This window comes from Ciona robusta, chromosome 6 (assembly GCF_009617815.1).
Source record: "Ciona robusta chromosome 6, ASM961781v2".
Taxonomy (NCBI): Eukaryota; Metazoa; Chordata; class Ascidiacea; order Phlebobranchia; family Cionidae; genus Ciona; species Ciona robusta.
The window spans coordinates 3,680,185-3,706,796 of NC_143240.1; the positions used below are offsets into that span (position 1 = coordinate 3,680,185).

General features: G+C 36.2%; 4 protein-coding genes across 5 annotated transcripts in view; 1 reads left to right on the forward strand and 3 right to left on the reverse strand.

The window, feature by feature from the left end:
* The first annotated feature begins 342 nt into the window (after positions 1–342).
* Positions 343–12,069, forward strand: LOC149735060 (uncharacterized). Of its 2 annotated transcripts, XM_089879749.1 has the most exons (19): positions 343–476; positions 689–792; positions 1,107–1,223; positions 1,499–1,583; positions 2,038–2,245; positions 2,445–2,515; positions 2,764–2,885; positions 4,184–4,374; positions 4,745–4,928; positions 5,332–5,463; positions 6,565–6,700; positions 7,278–7,485; positions 7,797–7,986; positions 8,239–8,423; positions 9,014–9,213; positions 9,683–9,787; positions 10,202–10,339; positions 11,162–11,312; positions 11,764–12,069. In XM_089879749.1, exons 2-19 carry the CDS (start codon positions 723–725, stop codon positions 11,812–11,814), a joined length of 2,544 nt encoding a protein of 847 aa, XP_089735875.1. In that variant the 5' UTR covers positions 343–476; positions 689–722; the 3' UTR covers positions 11,815–12,069. The 2 variants fall into 2 exon arrangements, with proteins under 2 accessions (XP_089735875.1, XP_089735874.1); XM_089879748.1 differs by lacking the exon at positions 343–476 and having other exon boundaries at positions 603–792.
* A 370-nt stretch (positions 12,070–12,439) lies between these two features.
* On the reverse strand, positions 12,440–19,372 carry LOC149735061 (IQ motif and ankyrin repeat domain-containing protein 1-like). Its single transcript, XM_089879776.1, has 13 exons — positions 19,233–19,372; positions 18,805–18,952; positions 18,667–18,748; positions 18,149–18,313; positions 17,700–17,871; positions 17,234–17,379; positions 16,761–16,900; positions 16,335–16,482; positions 15,835–15,943; positions 15,408–15,535; positions 14,755–14,858; positions 14,041–14,169; positions 12,440–13,246 (listed from the first exon to the last, which is right to left on the reverse strand). Exons 1-13 carry the CDS (start codon positions 19,300–19,302, stop codon positions 13,066–13,068), a joined length of 1,722 nt encoding a protein of 573 aa, XP_089735902.1. The 5' UTR covers positions 19,303–19,372; the 3' UTR covers positions 12,440–13,065.
* A 64-nt stretch (positions 19,373–19,436) lies between these two features.
* On the reverse strand, positions 19,437–25,806 carry LOC149735062 (BBSome complex assembly protein BBS10-like). Its single transcript, XM_089879778.1, has 4 exons — positions 25,680–25,806; positions 22,016–22,948; positions 20,180–21,646; positions 19,437–19,926 (listed from the first exon to the last, which is right to left on the reverse strand). The coding sequence occupies exons 2-4, from the start codon at positions 22,204–22,206 to the stop codon at positions 19,872–19,874; spliced, it is 1,713 nt and encodes a 570-aa protein (XP_089735904.1). The 5' UTR covers positions 22,207–22,948; positions 25,680–25,806; the 3' UTR covers positions 19,437–19,871.
* LOC149735063 (uncharacterized) overlaps positions 25,671–26,612 on the reverse strand; it is a 46,355-nt gene continuing 45,413 nt past the window's right edge. Inside the window, exon 13 of the transcript XR_016385169.1 lies at positions 25,671–25,806. The gene's annotated coding sequence lies outside the window, so the exon portion shown is untranslated. The remainder of the gene's footprint in view (positions 25,807–26,612) is intronic.

Consider the following 26,612-nt stretch of genomic DNA (forward strand, 5'->3'; position numbering starts at 1 on the left):
AAAACAGACTGTTGAATCTAAATTCGGTGAAACGAACTGTAACGTAAACATTGTATATACATACGTTGCTCAAAAACCTAACAAAACCAAAACCTATGTTTCCAGAAAAACAGAGCATTAAAAACCCTATTTAAAACCGAAAATCGTCTGATCTTTTCAAAACCAGGGCCCAGTTTCGGGCATTTAGTGGCAGTTTAATAGTTTAACCAAAAAGTCCGATTTTCTGTCGGGTCATAGCCTATCCCTACACACATGAGTGGCAATGAAAGAAATAGAAGTTTTCGAACAGTGCTGTTTTTGTGAAGATCTTTACACGGGTATGAGTAACTGCTCGATTACTGACATGGATGTTAAGATACAAACGTGTCAGTTTCAAAGACGTAGATTAATGACAGGAATCATTTTTTGATTGGTTTCGGGTTTTGCTAGTTTCTTTCACAGGAAAACAGTGTTATTTATATAAATAAGAAATTTGGGTAAGAGACAATTATAAGGTTAACGACAAAGGCCGATTTATTTTGATTAATTTCGGTTTAAGTTCCGGGTGTAGTATAGCTATATATTTAAATTATGGTTTTGCCTTTTATAGAAAACAGTATTACTCAATAAACTTATAAGCAAGTATAGCTTAAATACAAGGGCTTGAAATCAACCGTTTCGAGTTGAAAAAACCAAGCACAACATACAGGTTAAATCGTTTCATTGCAAGAATTTCACCCAAAATGCTTGGAAAGTATTACATGACGATATTCTGCTTCGTGGTTCAAGTACATTCACAACGGTGCAGAAACGGTGAGTATATGTCGATATATATATTATTTATATTTATATAAATGAGTAACCGTATCCTCACGGCTCCAATGGAGCATTTTTAATTGTTTTACTTTTATAAGCCCTTGAACGATTTACAGTTTTCATTTTTTTTCCTTGCCCATATTTGGCATATTTACAGATATTCGCACGACTCTTAAAGAGCGTTGTTAATTGTTAAAAACATGATTAAGAAAAATGGGACACTATGTTATAACTGTATCCATCTTTCCCCACCCTACTATATTATAGCCAAGTCAAATTAATAAACTCACAACTTTAACATTCATTTACAGCATTATTAAATACCGTAAGCGAGGTCGTAACAACCAGCAACAAAGTGACATTCGACAAAACAACAAATGAATTAGATTTACTTGTCACTGTCCAATGGAACGCTACTATACCGAGCGGTAAGTTTCAAGCGTTTCAGTTTTGGTAAATTTACACAAGTATTAAAAATACGAGAGCTAGATTAAACTAAAGAACATATATTATATAGTTTTCATTAATTCGACTTTATAAAGAAAAAATACCAGACTTAGGAAATTAGAACCTATATTATACTTTTTATTATTGCGACTGGTAACCCGTTATAAAAAAACGTGTGTTATAATGACTGCGTACGAAAAATAAGTTCCATCCATTCATATTATTGCAAGGGTTTTCTTAATTGTTAACGTTATAGGTTTGGAGTTGGACGGCTATCTGTTCCATATGGGAGAAAATACGTTCCTATCTTCGCTACCTCCGTACCAGCATTGTAATCCGCGGTATGGTTAATTTAAGTAAAAGTACTATGGGGTAAGACGGGACACCTTTAGCACATAATATCCATGCTTTTTTATCATGTTTAAAAACACTTAACAACGGTCTATGGAAGTCGTGAGAATACGGTTTTATAGCTCTTTGAATGTTCTTTGTTTAATACCAAATGGGACGAGAAAATAGAATGAAAAAGTGTCCCATCTTCCTCCACCCTGCTATATTAATAGTTGTGCCTGTTTTAATGTTATTTTAGTTAACACTGATCGTGTAAAATGTCACGTGTTTTAGTAAATAAAAGAAGGTTTATTTATCCTCGCATGGCGGGGCAACGACAGTCGTTATAACATGCGGATGTTCTGTTTCATACATCTTGTGTCAGTCTACGTGTAACTTAGTGGGTGTTTCCTTCAGCAAGTCTACATTTTGTTGTTGTTATTGTTTACCTTTTTCATCTTATAGAAAGACGGCCGCGTGGGTGAGAAGCGTGAACGACTCTGCGTGCGTTGCGCATCCCCATGCGTCATGCGTCACGCGCAACGTAAGCACTGGTGTCGTGGAGTGCTTATGCAATATTAGTACATGTGCATTGACATTAAACGAACTTACAAGTCGTTGTACTGGGATCAGGCAGTTCGTATTGAACAGGAATTTCATATCCGCGAGTTCGGTAAGTATTTAATATGTAAGATGGGATATGTTTTCATTCTCTTGTATCGTCTCATTTGGTAGTAAACAAAGAATATTTTTAGAAATATATAACCGTATTCTCACGACTATAAAAAACTTCGTTAATTGTTAAAAACACAATCAGAAAATATGGGATATTGTGTGCTAACGGTATCCATCTTATTCAATGTATATTACAGGCTACTCGAAGCCTAACGTTCAAAGTCGAATTCATGAAAAGTTACAAGTTCTCTCTTTTACCCTATCACAGGTTAGTAATTAGATTGAAAGAAAGAGAACAATTTTACTCAATTCGTTCATATGTTTTAACGATTAATTTATAAATACAAAGTCGGTGGCGCAGTGCTCTGAGCGCTCATGCTCTACAGTCTTTAGTATATTTATATAATGATTATTTTTCGCTATTACGATTTTGTTCCATATTCTTTACAGTCAGAGGAAAAACAAAAAGGTATTAGGTTAAAAAACAGGTAGCTCACTAACGTTATATTTTAACAGAGAATCAGTGGCATTGAGATTTACAGGCCTTACCGATATAGAAGCAATCACACAATGTGTTGAACTTGTGCGTCGAGACTTACCAGGATTATCGCAGATACAAGGGGAAGAACTTTGTTGCGGTAAGTTGCATAAGATTGGGGAACAGGTTTTCATGGACAATGTATGTCGATTTTTACAATGGTGACCCATTTCTTGAAAATAAATTGTCAATTATACAAGGCTATATAAAAAACAGTTCAAATTTACAAATAAAGTTACATACGTTTAAACTCGTAAGCTGGCATTAGGTGATTAACACAGAACACCTGTGTTATAATTACTATCTTTAAGATTGCGGTAAATAGTTTTTTTGGCGACAGTGTCTTTTTTACAATGGTGGGCCATTTCTTGAAAATGAAATGTCAAAATTATGAAATTTTATATACAATGTATGAAAAACAGTTCGTATAATCGCCCACAAAGTTACATACGAGGTAGTTTGCACCCACAAAGTTACACACGTGGTAACTTGTAGGCGGGCATTAAGTTAATGAAAAAAAAACACCCGTGTTATAATTACTGTCGTTACCCACCACGTGAGGATAAATAAGTTACACTCGTTCCCAATAAAGGTCATATTTTATAAAATCCCGAATTTCCCCGCCCAGAAAACACCTGTTGTAGCAATACTGAGTATTTAATTAAAAAGCTATCTGTCTCACCTGTGTTCCCATAGTATGTCAATTTCAAGTCTGGATTCACTCACATATGAACATGTTGTCAGTTACGGTCACGCTAAATTTGAAGTGAGAGTCTTCCCATTCTACGGTTCCGTGCATTTGTAAAGTTTATTAAAATTTAGACATGTAGCAATACGATAATGTAACATGATATACAACAAGTTAGCTTAAGTGAATGTAAAGATTTAGTCTCGTCTATATATAGTAGGGTAGGGAAAGACCTTTTCGTTTTATTTTCTCGTCCCATTTGGTAGTGAACATTTTGCGCATGTTTTTCAAAAAGGAATTACAAAACTGTATCCTTACAACCGCCACAGACCGTTGTTAATTGCGATCAGGATATCTAAATATTTGTGCTAAAGGTGTTCCATCTTCCCCACCCTACTATATCATATCTCATTACTCTAAATTGACAAATTTGCAAAACCGGAGCCGTGAGGAAACGGTTATATAGTTCTGTAAATATTCTTTGTTTACTACCAAATGGGGCGATACAAGAGACTGAAACATGGATTACCTTAACCCCAATCTACTATATACTTATAACCTATGCCTGTACTGTACTGCTTACTGTAGTACCATGGACTACATAGTATATTGGTACTATACAGTATACTATACTAGTACTATACTATGCAGTATACCACGGTAAAGTACAGTGTGCCGCTGTAACTAATTCTCGTTTTTGATGATTACAGGCGCTGGAATCGCGCAGCGCGTTCCCCGTGACGTCACAGTGGGTCGATTCACACCAACAATACTGCATGGTGACGTCATAAACCTGAGTGTCGAAATATCATGGAGACCGCCTGTGACGCAGCAAAATTTATTAGGGATCGAGATATTTGTGTTTCCAGCTAATTCGATGTTGCAGCAACCAAACAAAACGGTATTTAACGTTACAAACAACAGGATACGCCTCGAATTCGCATTACGGATACGCATACAATGGAAATGAGCCGCGTAGTAGCATTTTGAAATGCCAAGTTAGAAATTAAGTTAAAATTCTTTCGTTTTTTTTACGAAATTGAAATTGCGTTTCGCAAAACGACATTCGTTAAAAAACGCTATGGATAAAACCGACCAAAGTAAAACAAAAGCGTGGGCATTGTTACCCCAGTTTAATTACATTTACATAGGCATCCAAGGCATGGTTCTATTCTATAAGGGTGAGGTCCTGTGCCACTACTGTAAGACACTGGGAGACCTGGGATATAGACCAGAGTTGGCCTATTACTCTAACTTTTTCATTCCATCAGGATATCGCTGAATTCAACGTCGTAAGAAACGGTTCTTCATGCGACGACAACAGCACATTAACGTATACGGTGAACGTTACCGGCCTTATACTTGGGGAAGTATACAAGGTTAGAGTTGAACCGCAGTACAGCAGCTCTGTGTGTACAAACCCACAGTGTATTGCAACTATAAGCTTCACACCAGGTAAATACTACTCAATATGAGTGAATGTAACTTGTTTATTATTTCGTAAAGTTATTATTTCAACAACAGTCGTTATAACACTGGTGTTTTGTTTCATACGCCTTGTGCCCGCTTACGAGTTACCAGGTATGTAACTTATTTATCCTTGCTTGCGATTGTCGTTATAACACGGGTGTTCTGTTTTATCCTAATCGTGCCGCTTACGAGTTACCACGTGTGAAACTTCGAGGGGTATATCGTTTTTTGTCCTGCAACGGTGGCAACGTAGAGCCTCGAGCCCATATCCTTTGGTCTAAAAGCCAGCGCTCTGGCCACTACTGCGCCACGTTAGAATAAAACGCATGATTTTCCATTAGACACTATTCCGCTTTTATTTTTAAACATATTTTTTTGGAAACTTTAGAAGTCGACGTGTGTTCACCGGAGTGGAACATTTGTGACGTAAATGCTACGTGTTTATCAAGTTCAACCAATCAGAGTGCGACTTGCAATTGTACTTTAGGGTTTGAGGGGAATGGGCTCAATAACGGATCAGGTAAACCCCTACTAAGCCTTTATTACTGTATATGTATTACACATATGAAAAAGTAAGGCGCCGTGCCTTTTGAGTGAGATGCTACAGTGAGGCACGCCATGGAACCTAGTATTTCGGCCAGAGTTGGCCCATTACCACAAAATTGATAACTCGCAATGCTGAAAATATGCTACAATTACGATTGCGTTCTTGAAATCCAAATTCTAATTGTTTCTAAATCTTTGCAAACTACAATAGTAGCTTCGGCAATCGTTAACATTCATTCTAATAAAATACCTAAACATACCAGGACATTTACGAATATACATACAACGAACATTTAAAGACACAAATGGTATCCTACACTCATTCAACATCCAAATCTATACTTACAAATGCGAATAAATATAATTTAAAGACATGCACGGTATATGGCTTATACACATCGAATTAGAAGTTGGTAGCCAAAAGCACAGTAAGCACATTGTATCCTATATTTGCACACACAACTGCCATACTATAACATAACCACTGAGTCATATACACGGAGTTAGGGGTCAGTAAGACCATAAAGTGAATTTAACCCATTGATTTTGGCGGTTTCCTGTCTCACAGGAGAAATAGCCGCACTGTCTTGTTTGCATATTGTCATAACATTGAAATGATGTAAAGTACTGCGGGGTAAGATGGGTGGCGTTGGGCAATAATGTCCCATATTTCCCGATCGTGTTTATTAAAATGTTAACTAGTACTGTAGGGTAAGAAGGATACGGTTAGCACAAGCACATAATATCCCAAATTTCCTAATCGTGTTTTATCCGTTAACAGCGCTCTGTAAAGTCGTGAAAATACGGATATTTGATCCTGTAAAATTCTTTGTTTATTGTAGCAACGTCCAGCCTTGAACCCGGTAGGTTGGGCTGGGGGAAAACAAGCGCTTTAATACCCTTTTGCTCCAGCGCAAGACAACGTTACTACTCCGACGTATATTTTTAATGGCGCAATACGAAAAAAATGGGTCAACAAAACCAGCGCTGGCTTAACAAACTTTGGATATTTATACCCCAGTATCACATAATTTAAATTTTAAACAAAAATGAACGCGACTTACATTATATCTAGGTCAGTTGGGAACTGGTTGTTCAGACATCAACTACTGTTCACCAGATAAGTCACCATGCGTGGAAGAAGCAACTTGTGTAGATCTACCAGCCCCTATGTTGGGGGCGACATGTGTATGCTCTTTTACTGGAGATGGGTGAGATCTGAATAAATGAATGAATGTAACTTATTTATCCTTGCATGGCGGGCCAACGACAGTCGTTCTAACACAGGTGTTCTGTTTCATTCACCTCATGCCCGCTTACGAGTTAGCACATGTAACTTATTTATCCTCGCACGGCGGGGCAACGACACTCGTTATAACACGGGTGTTCTGTTCCATACACCTCGTGCCTACTTACGAATTACCACGTATGTAACTTTGTTGGTGAATAGTTAACGTTGGACAATTTAGGCAACCCATAAGGGTCCACTTGGTTGGAGCAATTGCCGTTGTGTGTTTTGCCCAATGACCCACAATGGTAGCAGCGTCGAGCCTCGACCCTTTAATCTCTGGGTGGCAAAGGCTAACCACTGTAGCATGGCGATACTATTTACCAAAATATACACAAATTCGCACCAACTGTCAAAATTGAATTAAATGACTTAATTTCCACGTCTTCTTCTCGTTAACCCAACAACAATTTTTTTAATAGAAAATCTACAAATGTTTACATTTGTATCTAGCTTATTAGGGGCGATTAATTACATTCGTTTTTTTCTCAATAAAATAGCTTATTAAATGGATCCGGTTGTACCCCGATCTCAACCTTAATTCTCGGAGTAACAATCCCTGCTGTTACTTTACTCCTTCTCCTTGTGATCCTCATCGCTTGGAGGATCAGAGTCCGCAACATCCGGAAGAGAGAACTCACCTGGAGCGAGTTTGTGGCGAATAAGAGCAGGATGATGGATTTTATCGCTGCGAAAAAAATCCAAGAGGTGATTGTATATTACCAATTTTCTGTCCTTTTGTTTAAGGGGGGACTTCAGTTTACAGTTTTCCATGAGGACCTACTGTTTAGGCTAAGTTGGGCCCATTACCAAAATATGCAATTTTGTTGGTGTTTGGTTTTTGAAATTGTGTTATATGGGTTATTAAAACAGACGCCCACAAAGTTGTCTGGATGTTGGGGTAATGACTAAACTTTGTAAATGTATCCTAGCTGTCCTAAAAAGGAGAAGGACCTCAACCTTATAGATCAAACATTAGCATGTTGGTTACTTAATATTTAATCAGGTTTTATTTTCAGCTTGGAGAAAATCAGCCAGTATTTGGAGAAAAATGGGAATTATCAGAAAATGATATTGTGTTTGGGGAAGTACTGGGAAGAGGAAATTATGGTGTCGTCCATAAGGGATGCTATAATGGACAAGATAGCATTGATAATGGAGAAGGGAAAGCCACAGAAGGGGTGCCAGTTGCTATCAAGACAATGAAAGGTAGAAGTTTATATTTAAAACTGTTTTGTATATGTCTTGTGTAACTTATTTATTTTTGTGTAGAGGGACATCAACAGTCGTTATAACACTGGTGTTCTGTTTCATACACCTCGTGCCAGCTTGCATATTACCACGTATGTAACTTGTTTATCCCCGCGTGGTGAGGCAATGACAGTCGTTATAACACGGTTGTTCTGTTTCATTCAACTCATGCTTGCTTACAAGTTAACCTAATTGTTTCTTTCAACACAGATGGAGTATATTCAAAGAACAAACTGGTTGAATTTCTGAGTGAGATCCACTTCATGTTAAACATAGGCAGCCACCCTAATGTATTGAGTGTTATTGGGTGCTGCACTGTTAAGCAACCTATCATGCTGGTGACTGAGTTACTCGAGTATGGGGATCTGCTGGCATTTTTACATGAAGCTAGAGAGGTGGGTATTTATGTATGTAAGGTGTTGCTGTATTTATCCTCGTGTGGCGAAGCATTGACAGTGGTTACAACACGGGTGTTTTGTTTCATACACTTCATGCCCGCTTACGAGTTACCACGTATGCAACTTATTTATCCTCGCATGGCTAGGCAAACAACAGTCTTTACAACATAGGTGTTCTGTTTCATATACCTTATGTCTGCTTACAAGAGTATATTTTGAAAGGGACAGGGCTTTTATCAAAGTTATATACATATATGAGTGTCTATGTGGTATTATATTCACAGTGTACTCATGGTTTATGAGTAAGCACTTGCAAGCACATATTATTAAATGTATTTTTATTATTAGGTACTTTAAATAATGGTAAAATGTCTTAACATGTAAAATGGACTGTCTTTCTATTTTATGTGAGTGAAGTCCTACACTGAGGCACGCCATCATTGTATATGCTCATTCTATTCTATATGGGTGAGGTCCTGCATTGTGGCAAGCCATGGGACCTGGGATTTAGGCCAGAGTTGGCCCATTTCTCTTTAAAAAAGATTGTTTTATTAAATACCTCACTAACGTATGTCACTTATACCCAGCCAAACAAAAGGAATATTGACCCCGTTTATCACATCACTGAAAAAAGTCTATGGAACATAGCACACCAAGTAGCATTGGGGTTGGAGTATTTAACAAAGACAAGGATAATACATGGAGATGTGGCAGCTAGAAATATACTTGTGGGGGAAAACTTGGTTTGCAAAATCGCCGACTTTGGTCTCGCTAATGATGTTTACAGGTGAGTTGTAGTGTTTGTGTTAAGTATCTTTTGCATGCTGTTTAGTTGTTGCGTATTCTATTCTTGTTGATTGTTCTATTTTATATGAGTAGGGTCCTACAGTGGGACCTGAATTTAGGCCAGAGTTGGTCCATTAACTGGATACCCAGAGTGCTACAACATGTACGTCATTTATAGATTAAGTGTTCTAAGACACTCATGCTCACCGTCAAGGTAACATATGATAACAGGTGTCTTCTTATACACCTGACACACATGGTGTATTCATACACCTCATGCTTACTGTCGAGTTATAACATTGGTGTCTTCTTATACACCGGACACACATGGTGTATTCATACACCTCATGCTCACTGCCAAGTTACTACAATGTCCTCTTATACACCTGACACACATGGTGTGTTCATACACCTCATGCTTACTGCCAAACAAGAGCAAAATGTAAACCTTACCTTTATCCTTGTTCCAGATACGGGGTAATAAAAGGCAGAGCAGAGAAATGCGTTCCATTAAAATGGGTGAGTCCTGAAAGGATGCAATCAGGTGAAGTTCCTATAACAAGCAGGAGTGATGTGTAAGTGTTTAACATGTCTTATACAAAGGTGATATAGTAGGGTGGGGAAGGCGGGACTTTAGCACATATTATCTAAATATTTTAGTCGAGTTTTGAACAATTAACAACGGTTTATGGAAGTTGTTGGGATACGGTTTTATAATTCTTTGAATGTTCTTTGTTTACTACTAAATGGGATATGAAAATAGAATGAAACGGTGTCCCATCTCCCCTATTAAAATTGGAGAAAAATAAGAGTTTTCCTTAATTACTTATTTTAATATTAATATACTAATCTAACTCCAACATATTGAATATATGGGAATTAACATTATAACGACAGGTGTTATAATGTCAGAAATACATAAATAGATTTGTAAATAACATTTTGTTACTTGCCTTCTCTCATTTGCCTTTTTCGACTTTCTCTCACAGTTGGTCATTTGGAATCTTGTTGTATGAGATGACAACTTTGGGTGGTTCCCCTTACCCAGGAATAGATCAAGATACTTTGCTCATGAAAATTAAAGCAGGATATAGGATGGAAAAACCTGCATCATGTAGTACCGAGATGTAAGTCTATATATGCAACATGATGTGTGTTTATTCTTATTTCTGTAATACATAAAACAAATTAAAAGAAATTACGACCAAAACGACAGTCGTTAAATATGACAAGAATTAGAGAATTATATGTAAACAGTGTTGCTTATTAGTTTAAGTATACCTAAAAACTATTCTTTAAAAGGTTGTTGTCAGCATTTAACTTTTGAAAATACAAAATTTAAAAATACAAAAAATGAAAGTATTTGAAACTCAGCCAAAAAGAAAGTTTTTATATTACTTCCTTTAGTTATACTTGAGTGACTTTGTGATTGACATTTCCCTTAAATTGGTTACTGTTGACAAATTCAAACCACAATTTGGAGTCCATAGGGCTGAATGTCTGGTATGGGAAATGAGCTTGACTGATGACATTTACTGCCACTCAAGCTCAAAAGGGGAGTTATCATAATAATTTTAAGTAGTTGGTCATGTTGTGGGGTTGGGCTTGGCTGGAGGAACGTAAGAAACTGCTTTGATTTGTGTTGTATGCAAATTAGGGATTTGTGGGTAGGACCCATGGAATGCCTCACTGTAGGACCTCACCCATATGGAATGTGCATAAATATTGGGGTAATGAGCCAACTGTGGCCTAAATCCAAGGTCCCATGGTATGTCTCACTATAGGACCTCATCCATATAGAATAGAATGTGCAACGTACAATGTTTGGGTAATGGGCCAACTCTTGCTTAAATCTCAGGCCCAATGGTGTGCCTCACTTCAGGACCAATATAAAATATAATAGAATTATCAATTAAACACAATATATTAAACACCATGTATTTAAACAGGTATGCTTTGATGAAAAAATGCTGGAAACTTGACCCTTGGAAGAGACCTACCTTTACTCAAGTTGTCAAGGAGCTCAATGCTGCCATCTTAAGGATGAAAGTTGTAGATAATAATGACATAGTGGTGGAGCTAGATAACAGTATATACGAGGTAAACAAGAAACAGTAAATTTTAGTGACATTTTTCTTATTGGAAATCCCATGCACTGTTGCATGGTTAGTTAAACAGTGTCACATTCAACACTTGGTGAATAGTGTTGTCTTTGAATAAACGAATGTAACTGAATTATCCTTGCGTGCGACGGGGCAACGACAGTCGTTATAACAAGGGTGTTCTGTTTTATACACGTTGTGCTCAATTATGCATTACCAGTTACCACATAGGATAATTGCATACTCACATATTATTGGAGTGGACATACAAAAAATTGGAGCAAGCTCCTGCCTGCGTACAGTTTCAATGAAATTCAGCATGTGTATGTATTCACTGTGCCAGTGCAACCACAGCACAAATTAATCTATATATATATACATAATTTTATCATAGATACAACCCCCTGAACTATGAAAGTAAACTAATATTTCTTTTACTTCCAACACAGAATATTGATTTCGAAAATGGCGAAACTTTTGACATTGAAAAAACTGTTTGACTGCTAAAACTACCGAAAATACATTTTGTGCAAGCCATGAAAGTTCCAGTTTAAAGAGTAGGATGCTATACTATATGCTGATCATTTACTATTGCTTTAGCATTGTTTCACACAGACTATGTGTTACATTTAACCATTTTCTCCAATATATTTTTATATAGTTATATATTCTTAAATTTCATTGATTTTTGTACAATTTTTTTTAAATTGCGCTTTTTTGCACCTTGTAAAATACAGTATTCATGGTTCCTTGTACTACTGTATATTTACTATAGCAGTAACATCAAGATATATCAGTTTAGTTTACACACCAGCGCTGCTAGCTATAACCTGTATTGTAAGGAGGGGGAAGATGGGACACCTTCTTATTCAACTTTCTCGACCCAGTTGGTAATAAACAAAAAACCTACAAAGAATTATAAAACTATATCCTCACAACTCCCAATAAACCGCTGTTAGTTCTTTAAAACCGATCAGGATATTTGGAAATTATGTGCTAAACATGTCCCATCTTCCTCCACCCTACTATATAATCCCTATTACTATATAAACATTAACAGGCTAACATTACCTATGCATAAACAAAGCTGTGTACTTAAACATAATAAAAACTATATAAAGCCACTTTAAGTAAAGAGTATTTTAGTTCAATTGGATAAAAACAATTACAGCTTGTAAGGTAAATATCATTTCACAGTGTGTAAAATTTAAGGTTAAATATGTAGTCTAAATTTGCCACAGAAACTAATTTTTCATAAAAAAAACACCAAAACTCAGATGACAGGCGAACCTTAAAATTTTCTTACAAAATAACGGATTTGGGGTAATTAGAAAAAAACCTATGCAATGTTAACTTAATCTTATTAAAGCCCAATTAGCTTACATTGTCTTACAGCATAACACTTAATCACATAATCTAAAAGTAGTCTTAAAATGCAGGTATAAACAATTGTGGAGAATTAGTAAAACTTTATGCTAAGTTAAATACCCAAAGCTTACAGTATTTTACAGCATAAAACATAACCTAATAATTTATATATCGTGTCCTAAAACATAACCAACTTTGGGCAATCAAGGAAATCTATGTTAAGATAACCCAAACTAAGCATGGTAATTATGGTATAAAGTGTTTTACAGCATAGAAAGTAATCAGTTTATCCAGAAGTACTTTAAAATTAGTAAAACCTAATGCTGGGTAAAATACCCAAATCTTTTGTCTTTCAGCATAACACATTATTACTTTGGCCTAATCTATAGCACTCCAGTTGGCTCTGGCAGTACAATACGAATAGGGTAGGTAATTTCAGTAAGGTTTTCTGGTGGGAACTTATTTTTGGTGACAATAATAAGAACAAAGCTCTCAACTCTGTGGTGATGGAAGTTTGACTTTTGGTATTCGCTTGGATCGGTTGTTTTCACCAATGAGATGTAACTGTGGGGTTGTGAATGTATGTAGATTATTTTCTTAAGTGTAACAGTCGTTATAACAAGGGTGTTCTGTTTCATACACCTTGTACCTGGTAACTAGTTAACATGTATGTAACTGTAAAGTTGTGAATGAATGTAACTTATTTATCCTTGTGTGGCAGGGCAAGGGCAGTCATATAAGACGGGTGTTCTGTTTCATACACTTCGTGCTTGCTTACGCGTTACAAAGTACGTAGATGACTTGATACAAGTGCCGAACCTAGTTAACTTCAAACAGTTCTACAAAAGATAATTTTACACTAGCTTGAACATAGACATAATGAAATTGCCACTACTTTTGTCTACATTTAACAACAAAAGCTCTTATGATACAACTGATTTACAACAACACAAAAACATTGCCAACTGTTCCTATGACACAAGTTAGCTACAACTAATTGTACACCATGGTAAATGCAATGTGTTTTAGGGGAAAAATATCCTACTATCTACAGAACATGCAAATATAATTAACTCACGCAGAAGGCAGACCAACCAAAAGTAAATAAACAACAAAATTCAACAGAAAATCAAAAATTACATAACTACAAAATCTGATTTTATACAATTATTTCTACAAAACTCAATAAAATTAGCTACAACTTATTCTCCAACACAGCAATTAGACCAATTTTCTACCACAAACATTCAACTATCTATAACAGACCATGCACTAACATTAAACCAATCTAACCAAGACAGTAGCAACCATAAACAAACCAAAAGCAAGAAAGAAGTAATCAATTAAAACCATCTTACTTTGATTCTTCCAATATTTCTTTGTTCATTATTTGATCCATAAGCCCATCCCTTATCTGGTTCACCATGTCACATACTGTTTCATACATGTCGACTTCTAACATGTCAATGACAAGGGGTTTGCCATATCTGGAATTAATGAGAATATGTTACACCTTAATACATATAAGTAGAAGTTAATATGGCATGTATCAAATGTTACTAACAATACAAAGCTCAATAGCCAAGTATTTTATTGAATACATTTACCATGGCTTACTGTCTTTTCGCTATTATTATACTACTCAAACTTTCTTTACCAGGACTGGAGAGACAAATGTAAAGTCCCCTATTGCTTATCTAGATAAGTCAAGTCCTTTATCAAGTTGTACCAAAGGCTTGTGTTTATATACTACAAAATATAAACCATGGCTAACAGGTGTTCTGTTTCATACAACTCGTGACTTCTTATAAGTTCCAATAATAGCAGCATCGAGCTTTGAACCTAGAATCTCTAGACTAGAGGAAGGCAGGCCAAGCCACTCCCCTTAACAAAACAACATGTTCTCACCTCTTTAGCTATTAAAAGTGCAATTTCTGTTAAATGTCATGCCCAAGGTCACACACAATAACATTAATTAGAAACATCCAGCCTGGAACCTGTAACTCTGGGCTAGAGACAGGTGCGGTAACCTGCCACAGTGCCTCACTAATGCTAACAAAACAAGTTCTCACCTCAAAGCACCAAGCAGCCCCAGTCTTAATGTCTCAGGTTTCATATTCTCAGGGTTAAGCGCACATATGTAGTTTGTATCTCGGTATCGGAGAAATACTGCTGCCTGTTGAATAGTTTTATATTATTATCCTTTCTTATTACAGTACAGTGATAAGCAGCAGTTTCGGAGTTGCATTTTACTCCTAATGCCCTGTATAGGTAACTAAATTTATGCATGGCAGGAAACGACAGTCGTTATAAAACGGGTGTTATGTTTCATACACCTCGTGCCCAAGTTAACACATATGTAACTTTGTAGATGATCACTTAGTTAGATTTTTCATTTGTTTTGCACTATATATTTTTCTGCATGGCTGACAATTTGGAGAACTTATTAGTAGCCACTGGGTTAGAGCAATTGCCTGTAATTATGACAGTGAGCATGAGGTATATCAATACACCATGTGTGTCCGGTGTAAAAGCAAACACCCATGTTATAACTTGACAGTGAGCATGAGGTGTATAAATCCACCTTGTGTGTCTTGTGTATAAGAAGACATCCATGTTATAACTCGACAGTGAGCATGAGGTGTATGAATACACCATGTGTGTCTGGTGTATAAGAAGAGACCCATGTTATAACTCGACAGTGAGCATGAGGTACAATAATCACCTGGCCACTTGGATCAATAAGCAGTGGCCACTTCCCTGAAGATTTGATTCGGTTCCCAACATCTCGCATAAGGACTTCATCCAACTCACGGATGTTGCATTTTACTCCGGGAAGATCATCATCCTTGCCTGTGTGATGTAATAAGTGAAACTATAACATCATGAATGATTTTTGTATGTATGTAGTTGTTAATCTTTACACAATAATGGCAGTAAAACTACTAACGATGTGGCATAGTGGTTAGCACGCCTGCCTCTCAACCCAGAGGTAATGGGTTCGAGGCCCGACGCTGCTGCTATTGTGGGTGTATTTGTCCTTGGGCAAGACACTTTATGACAATTGCTCCAACCCAGTTGTCCCTTATATTATGATAACACATCTATTCAAGCCCAGAAGTTACAAGTGCTTCTATATAACACATACTAACCATCACTTTGTGTTTCCCTCAGTCTAAGTTTAACTTGTTCCAACCCCTCTCTTGCCTTCATTGCATTAAGTTTAGCAATCTCTAAATCTCCTTCAGCGTCTTGGATTGCCTGTTGGAATATTTTTAACAATCAGGTATACAAAGACATCAAACACCACAAGGTCATGACATAATTGGAGTATAACTTTAAAGAACAGTCATATGGGGTAATAAGCCAACTGTAGAATAGAATCTGGACTTAAATGCTTAACCTTAGTATTAGAGGAATGGGTCAACTCTGGCCAAAATCCCAGCTCCCATGACAAGCCTTACTGTAGGACCTCACCCATATAGAATATAATGTGCGTATACAATGTTGGGGTAATCATAATAACTCTGGTCCAATTTCACGACATTCCGTTAAAGGACCTCACCCATATAAAAATAAATAGCCAACACAACAAATCACAGGCATGTATATATTGTATAACAATTAAAAATCATCACAAACTTAAACTTACTGCCAAAGTAACATCCGGTCTATCAAACCCCTCAGAAATACCAGTATCGTGCTCGTGAATTCTTTTCTCTAACTCAACATAAGCTTTTTCCAATATTCTCTGTCTGTTGTTGCATTCACGTTGCACTTCTTCTAACTCGTTCTGTATTCTGTGAAAAATGGTTTGTACTTTAACAATTTTTAGGTCTTATGCCCATAGCTCAGTTACAGTTAGTGTCTGGAGCTATAACGTGTGTGTCTTTTAAAGTACAAACAGTTCCTAATGTACCACATGCCCACTGACAAGAACATGGGTGTCTTCTTATACACCAGACAGTCAGACATATGGTGTATTCATACACCTCATGCTTACTGTCCAGTTACAACATGGGTGTTTTCTTATTCATACACCTCATACTCTCTGTCAGGCTATATCATAAGTGCTCACTTGCTAGTTTCAGCAGCTTTTCTTTTCAAATCTTCGTCTTTCCTTCTTTCCCTTTCAGCTTCCATCTTCTCTAGTAACGCTTCAGTGATTTCAACATCCCAGTTCTCAAGTGTGTCAACTATTTGCTTCACAGATGCAACCTTAGTGAATGAATGGTTGTAATTGGTTATCCTCTTATGGCAGGGCATGAATGAATGAGTAACTTATAGAATCGTCTGTTTTGAAACAAAGTTTTTACGACTCGAGAACATTCATAGTAAGCAACATATGGTGTTCTGTTTGATACACCTCGCGTAAAATTTATTTATGCTTGCAGGGGTGGGCAGCGATATTCTGTAACAGTTCATAGGATGTGTATAAATACACTATGCGATATCAAAAGACAAAAACTCTATGCAGAATATACAAAACTTTTGCCGTGTATTAAACCTAATGTATCCACCACAACAGCAGGCATTAAAACATAAGTTCACCTGTGCAGGAGTGTTACCATCATGTGCGTATGTTCTCGGATCAGCACCAAACTGTAACAAACACTCTACTGCCTCCATGTGGCCACCAAACGCCGCTCGATATAAAGGAGTTCGACCCCATGCTCCTATACTGTTGGGGTTACCACCTGGAGTAATGTATTAACATTATAACCCCAAAACTTTATTGAAAAAGGAGGAAATTTAACGTAGGAAATCATATTGTAATTGTTACAAAAATAGAACTTGGAAGAACTGTTGAAATTGTTTACTACAGAAAACTAATTAGATTTAAACTACATATAGAACTCGTAATTTCTGTGATATAACAGCGAGATCACGTATAGTTACTTAGATACAGGTAACTCATAAGCATGCACGAGGTGTATAAAACAGAACACACACATTAAAAACTATCGTTGCCCACCATGAGTATAAACAAGTTACACTACTTCATATAAATATTCACCTCTTTCCACCAGAAACACAATAGCATCCACACTTCCCCCTCCCCCCGCCTCGGAGAGGGGTGTGTTCTCGTTTGCGTCTTGACACTCAACTACTGCCATTTGGTGGCAGCGTCGAGCTATCATACCAATCTCATCTTTTGGGATGCCATTTTTGTCATCTAGTTGCGAAACCTTATACAAAAAAGTTTAATTTAATTAGATATGTAAGTGAAATAATGTTTTATTTCAGTTAATGAAAAATGGGTATAATATAAAAAAAACAGACAAATGTAAAAAATCAAATTTGAATTGACTGGTTGAACTAAAATGTAAGTAATACCTTAAATAGTTTAACAATCACTTCAAAAACCAATTAAAGTAATTTCATGGTCTATTTTTACGAGAGTATTCAGAAATGACTTTAGTTCACTTTTATAAGAATTTTACTCAATATTGTTCATTGATTTACTTCATTTAAAATGCTTTGCATTTCATCTAAGTCGCCATCAAATGCTGCTTCCAACATTCTCTTTCTTCTTTTTGCTTCCTCTCTTTTTCTCCTTCTTTCTTCTTCCTCTCTCTCCAGTTCTTTTTCTGCCGCTTCTTGTTGTGTCTTGACCATGGCAACGTAGGCCTGCACAGGAAATGTTTTTTTTTATATTATAAGAAGTGAAAGATAGATATGCAAAATGCACTATAATAGTGACTGACTAAGATAGCCGGCAACATTAGATCCAGCAGAATAAAAAATGTACTGTATGCTTTGTGTTTAAAACTTAACAGTAATGGTCTAAATCTTAGGTCCCCCAGCGTTCCTTGCCAAAGGGCCCAACAAACATAGAATAAATGAGCTGCTATACTTTGAAAAAGCATAGCAAGACCTAATTTTTAATTTGAATAAGAGTAAAACACATACAGAAAGTAAGGGTCTAATTTACATTGCAACAAGAGCAGTCTACATTACCAAGTAAATCATAATGCACCTACTTCTCTTTGTATATTTTCGATAGTCTCATCATAAGCTTTCTTTTTCTCTTTTAGTTTCTTTAGGACAAGTTTTGCAAGTAATCTGTAAAAACGCACACATTAACTACAGAAATGGCCAAACCAACTCCAGTCTCCAACCTTCTTGTATATTTTTGAATGATAATCGCTGCAAGGTCTTGAGGGGAAGGTCCTTTCTTTACTTCCTTTTTAACTTCTTTTTGAGCAACTTTTCCCACAGCTGGCTTTTTCCCAGCATTGCTAGCAGGAGCTTTTTTACCAGCATTTACTAAAACAAGATTAAATCGCTTTTAAATTAAAAAAAATACAATGGTTGCAACAATTTATTTTAGAATAAAATATTTTTAACTTACCTTTTTGAAAACCATATTATTGTTGTAACCATTAAGAGAGAATCAACAGCAAAACAACAGTCGTCAAAACGCCATAAATAAAGGGTGTTATTAAAAAAAACGTGGCTGTTGAACCAAAAACTAGAAGTCACATCACATGGAGTATAAAAGTGTTTAAAAGCGGACGTTATACACGAAAAATTAACACAAATTTACCTGGTGCTTTCCTAGCGTTTGACGCCGGAACTCTGGCTGGTGCCTTTGCAGGAGTTCGTTTAGGTGGCATGTCGTAATTTGCGATTGTTTTTTAACTTAAAAAATCAAAACAAACCAGAAATGGCGTGCTTTGTCACTGTTGACAACATTACGCGGGGGCGTGACTATTCCAGATGACAGCTAGGTCGAATAGTGTTAAAACTGTTTTACTTTAATTAAATGTATTAAAACTGCCTTCATATCTTATCATTGTTTCATAGTTCTCTACGAGAGTGAGAACCTGCAACGGAACACGTCGATGAACCAAAAATTTAAGCCAGAGTTGGCCCATTACCGTAAAAATTATCATATAAAAGTACACATTATAATGCAGTTGGAGGAAATGAAAACACTTTACAATGCTGTTTAATAAAAGCAAATAGTAAAAATATGAACTTTAGTTACATATACAACTTAAGTTGATTGTATATAAATCAACTTTAGTTAGATTGTAGAGATTATATATCACTATATAACTAGTTACATATATAACTAAAGATATATATTATATATATATATCTCCTATAGCCTATTACAACTGGTCGGACTTGATTTTTGTAGCACCACATTCCTATTGTCTTTTATATGAAAGATACCAACTCATGAATTAAGATCTTCCATCTGATCATTCACTTGTTTAAGAGATGATGAGACACTGTAAAAAGTACAAGCAGTTGGTCAAAAAACATAATGGTCTAATATTGGCAGCATATGGTATACTGATTCCTTAAAAATGCACAAAATTTAAAGTACACATCACCTGTATAAAGGTCAGGGTGAATGAAAAATTACCCGTTAGAGGGTCAAAATTAATAATAGTCTTGTATTAGCAGTATATAGGATGCTGGTAAATAACAAACGTAAACACAGAAAAATGCATTAAATTTTAAGCAATACATTACGCTTACCTGACAATTTGTTCAACTCTCAAAGTTTCAATCATTACATTCAGAACATTAGACACCAAAGCCAGGTTGATTGAGAAGGGTTCAGTTAGCCATGGTGGTGTATAATTGGTAAAACAAGAATTCCCAATATTTGTTTTGTAGATTAAAGATTGCAATTGATCTATTTCAAGATTTTCAAACAAAGAAAGTAAAGTGATAAATCTGAAACTTTTTTCTTTAGAAAGAAAAGAATTCTTGTGCAGTGTTCTTGGTATTACCAGTAATACTTCAGACAGAACTCTACAGGATATTGCTAATTTTTCTTCTTCACTATTGCTAAAGTTTCCGCATACATTTCTAACCCATGGTGTCTCGTTTATCAAACGATAAAAGAGCAAAAAGAACACCCCGCCCCCCATAACACTGTAACATACAGAAGTTTTCGCCGGTGAATGGTTTAACCAGTGGCTCACTACAGTTAGAGCGTTATGGATGGCTGCTTTATACTGTGAACATAAGCCAGGAGAAGGGGAACCTACTAAAACTGTATATATTTGTTGTTTGCCAGTTTTCAGCGGTGTAACTTTTACATATGTTCTTCTAGATACTAGGAATTCACTTATAATTACATCTGCAATGTCCTTCTGTAATATTTCATCAGTTATTTCATGTACAGCGGATATTTTTAAGGACTTGCATAGAAAACTGACTTGTTCCGCACTTAAACAGTCAACAACTTGGACACCGTTATTTTCACATATATTGTGAAAAGTCCCCAGCATTTTTCCTTGACAAAATAACACAGTGACCCCTTGACTCTTGAGAGTTTCGATCCATTTTTTAATCACTTTCACTGGAAATTCTAAAAAGGGTGAAAATTGGTTCCCATGCAAATTAACGGAAAATTCACTGCAGGGTGTAAGACTGTCATCCAAATTAAGAACCAGAACATTTTGACAGTTTGAACTGTGAATAAAATTCTTAACTTCTCTATCAATTAGAATCCCTTTAACCAAAGCACTTTGTACGAGAAGTTGCCCGGGTGCCTCTACCACAAAGCCATCAAAATTTTGCAATAAATTTGCAATCATTTTCCTTAGATTGCTAACAACATTATCACATATTTTCCAAATCAGTTTCGTTGTCAAATCTGAAAGTACAACAGTAGCACTGTTGCTAAACTTGCCTGCAAAGCAAGTTCTAACTACATTAGAAATAACAGTTTCCACAGCTTTATAATTTTCATTGTTTAATTCAGTAGATATTGCTGACAAGTTTGCCAATTCCTGTTCAAACCGGTCTGAACCCAATACAGCAGCTTGAAACCAGTTTAAAGCAGATATAACTTTGATTCTATTGCTTGGAATATGACATGCTAATTCAGTGTTGCCAGATAAATATTCAAGACCTGCGTTAACCATTAGCATAAAGGACTTACAACCACCTCCATAAACTTTTGTGTGAACACTGCAAGCTTGGGTCACAATTCTGTAACAGAAACATAAGATATAAAAAGAAGGAAGAAAAATGTAAAAAATCCTATTATATATACGTGTTAACTGCTAAGTGAGCAAGAGGTGTATGAAACAGAACATCTGTGTTATAACGACTGCTGTTGCCATGAAAGGATAAATAAGTCACATAGAGAGCAGGCAAGAAGTGTATGAAACAAGACACCTGTGTTGGAATGACGATCGTTTACTGGCATGCAAGGGTAAATAAGTTGCATACATGGTAACTCCTAAGTGGGCTAAGGTTTATGAAACAGAACACCCGTGTTATAACGACAGTCGTTTTCCAGCCATGCAAGGATAAAGCCAGTTACGATTATTCATTTAAGTATTTCTTTATACCAACCTTGCAACAGGACTAGTTGAAGTTAGGAAATTAATCAAAGTCCATCCATCATTGGTTATTATAACTTCCCCATTCTGTTTAGTTATCAACACTTTCCCAGCTTCTGGACCAAGCAATTGTGACATCATAGTGATGAACGGCTGCAGCGCCATCGTGATGTCACTCATGTTAACAAGTTTACAATTAGCCATTTCTTGAAATGAAATTTCAAAATTATGAAATGTTATACACAATGTATGAAAAACAGTTAATATAAACACCCATAAAGCTACATACGTGGTAACTTGTAAATGGGCACGATGTGTATAAAACAAAACACTTGTGTTATAACGACTGTCACTGCTGCGCAAGAATAAGAAATACTTAAAACTGAGACTAACAAACTTGTATTTTAAAAAAAAGTTCCCAGATAATCAGTATTATCGTTGGGAAATTCCCACCTACGAGATATGCGTTTACAAAGAAACACTATAACATGACGTTATAACACCTGCTGCGTACAAATGCACGCAAATAGCTCATAGTCAGAGTCTGACTCTGCTCATAGTAACACGTATATATAACATGCACGTCTATAAAATGATTGGTTTATAATTTCGATTGCATTAGTTCATGGCAAGTCGTTATTTACCCACCTGTTTTAACATTTGTTGTTTTAAACGAAACATTTTAACGTAGTTCTAGTTTGCATATATATAACCTATGTTAAACCTTCTATGCAAAAGTTTAATTATGATGCGAAATGGATTTATGAGTGTCTCTAAATCGGTTCCATGGGCAGCGTATGTCTTATAGATGAGAGAAAACAGGGAGTCTTGAAATAGATGTCAGAAAACAGAGGTGTCCCGAACACACACAGCAAAGCAGATCTGCAATCGTTGCAAATGTGCTGTAGTTGTACTGAAGCTCGTTAAAGTTGCGCCACATCAAAGTCTGTTTACAAGGCCAAAAGTTTGGCTGTTGTTAATTGCCTGTCATGTGAGATGTGATGACTAATCGTTTATCTTACGACTTACGTAGTAGCGTAGTATGTGTATGATGTCACTATAAATTAAATGCTATAACAGAACAAAAGAAAATGTATGTAGTTGAAGACGAAATGCAGTTATAATCGAAGTAGGTCGAATTCGTTATCAAACGCTGCTAAGAATTTGTGTTTGCTTAAAAGAGAAGGGTGCTCAAGAGGGGTCTAGACTGTAGAGTACTTTCGAACCGTAGCTGGAAAGTACGCGGGGATATTTACAGACTGTAGAATACTTTGACCTTATATCGTTTGCTTTTCCGGTAGCTCTGTGGCTTGCTACAGACGGTAAACAAAGAACGTTTCTAATTTAAAGCAGTTGCAGTTGTAACCGAAGAATTTAAAACCGTCGAACCAAAGCGAGGCTATGTCGTATTCAAAGTTATAAGGATTTTAGTGGTTTATATTTCTTAGCCAGTCACACATGCTATATACGCCCAGAGGCCATTCGTAAGGTCATGTTAGCCGGTGTAAGAATTAAGTTATAGGTCGAATCAGACTATATAGATGACTATGGGTTAGGTCAGGATATTGTGGCAAGACACATGTATTGAGTCATATGAGACTGTAGAATCGGCTTGTTTAGTTCTAAGTTGGTTAATATTTCGATTTAGCAGCCTCGCTTTGTTTTGCAATTTTTCTCAAGTAGTTTATACCCGTAACGTGTTTTAACGGTTGTAGTTTGTTGCTAATTCCCTTCTCTAGGCTATTCTAGTTAATTTGATCTTCGCTACTGTATTCGAAGAGATAATTAAACAATAATGTAAGTATAATATACGTCTAACCATCAAAAAAGGATATTTGTCTGATTTATTTCCACACAAGGCATATAGCCATGTTTTAAGTACAATAGGCCAACGCAGACCCTTGATTTCCGCATCAATAAACACTAATCGGGTGGAAAACGACAACAAAGAACTTCGGGCTGTTTCCCGGGCGCTGAAATCGTGACTGAAAAAAATGCTGGTTGTATTCAAAGATGGGCCAGTTTCACTGTAACAGTTCGTGAAAGTTGTACGTTTAAGCGGGGTAGTATGTTGCTGTTATGTGAAGCGCTTTTGTGCTTTAGTATAACACCTCTTCGAATACGATAACGAAGGTTAAATTAAGAAGGGAATTAACAAAGTGCAGTCGTTGAAACTAACTAGGTATATAAAAACTGCTTGAGAAAAAGTGTCGAAAAAGCGTTGCTGCTAAATCTACATATATATGAAAAGATGCACGAGTACGATATTAATTTTGGTGACAGGTATAAGGTGTTTATTTCATAGAAAATAAACGTGTGCTTATAAAACGAAAGCACACTGTTAGTATATTTGTTAATATCGTGGCCTGACAAACGTCAGTGAGCGTTATGCAATAATCATATAAGATTAATTCGTTGTCTGAAGCTAATTTTATATCCTTTGAGTAATTAACTGTTTTTATTCTTTTTTAATGTCCCATTTGGTAGTAAACAAGAAACATATAATATACATAATTATATTACCGTATCCTCACGGCTGAAAAAGACCGTTGTTAATCGTTAGAAACACGAATAGAAAGTATGGAATATTAAGTGCTAACGGTATCCATCTTACCCCATAGTACTGTTGGAGTATTAAACGAAAGCACAGTGTTGTAGTATTAGTATATATATATATATATATATTCATAATTTAGCTTGGTACATCTCGGTGTATAATACGTATTAATCATATAGGTTTAACTCGTTGGCCAATCTATTTTTACAGCCCAGATTTCGCGTAATTTACCACAGTGTTACATGAGTCAGCTGAAACGCTATAAGCGAACTGACTATGTATAGACGAAGTGACGTAGCAAGCACGTGATCTGTAAGCTTGTCAGTGCTTACGAGTCTACAGTTTACAATAGAGCTAGGTAGGTAGGGTAAGGTGTATGAGAACAGAACAGGGTTTACGAGAACAGAAATCGTTTTAAAACGACTGTTGTTGCCCCGCTATGCGAGGTTGGATAAGTTACATTCATTTTTTTAAAAAAGAAATGGTAACAACATTGGCTATGTTAGACAAGTTATGGACATTGGAAACAGAACGACCCGTGTTATAATGACTGTCGCTGCCTGCTATGCAAACAATATTAGGTTACATTCATTTATTCAATCAATATATTAAGAGTCAGTTTGTATTGTTATACGAAACAGCGACGCGTCTTACTCAGCAAAACTAAAGGACATGTATCAGCAAGTAGCAATATCCTTACTTTGCTTTGAGTTTCGACCAGGAGTTTATAATCTTTATACTGTTGTGGTCAGTATATTATATTAAGCGTATTAATAAGTAGAAATCTGTTAAGTGTGTTTAAACGACTGTCGTTTTGTCGCTGTATCCTGTTTTTTTCGATTTAATCTAACTTTAATCTCGCTACCGTAATCGAACATTTAGTACTGTGGGGGAGGAAGGGGCACCTTTAGCACTTAATAACCAAATATCCCGATCGTGTTTTAAACAATTACCAACGGTCTATGGGAGTCGTGAATATACGGTTCTATAATTCTTTAAATGTTCTTTGTTTACTACCAAATGGGACGAGGAAATAGAACAAAAAGGTGCCCTATCTTTCCCTATACCCTACTATATAAAAAAGCCATTAATATTTTATAATGGTACAGTTAGCGCAGACCTTTGCCACAGTGTGCTTAACGTGTTCAACAGAGCGTGACTGGTACACTTGCGTCACGTCCTACGTCATCCTTTTCACGAGACACCCGAGTTTTGTAACCCAACAATTGACGATCACGTCCACAAACCTGTAAAACTGACCATGTGATAGTTTCTTTTACAAGAGACAAAGCATTTACTGGAATATTCAGCTGAAGTCGCAAACTGTTTACTTGAGCCCGTAGTCTAGTTTAAGTAAACGGGTTTGGTAAATAAAGGTTCCAGTATCACTTACGGGTATACAGATACAGTACTGAGGGGTAAGATGGATGCCGTTAGTACCTAATGTTCCATATTTTCTAATAGTGTTTTTAACAACTAACGACGCTATTTTAAAGTCTTGAAGGTACAGTTAGAAATTCTGTAAATATGGTTTGTCTACTACTAAATGAGACGATAAAAGAGAACGAAAACATAAACCATCTTACCCCAACCTACTATACATTATATGCACAAAAACGTAGGGATTTTAGATTAACTAGACAATTTCAGAATATATAAACAAAGTTACGAAATAGTAGCTGATTTAGCTATAGTTTGATATGTATAGTAGAGTGGGGGAAGATGGGACACCTTTAACACATAATATCCAAATAGCCTGATCGTGTTTTAAAGAATTAACAACGGTCTGTGGAAGTCGTGAAGATACGGTTTAATAATTAAGTGAAGGATCTTTGTTTACTACCAAATAAAAAGAGAAAACCAAGCGAAAAGGTGTCCCATCTTCCCCCACCCTACTATATGTTATTGTTATATACTGCAGTACTAGTGTAAGTTGGTTTGTTTACTGTATGCATAATTAAGAGACGTCTGTTGATCCAATGCATCCTGTATACAAGACAACAGTCAACATTATCAATGTATTGATTGGCAATGCAGGAAGCTGTATATCGAG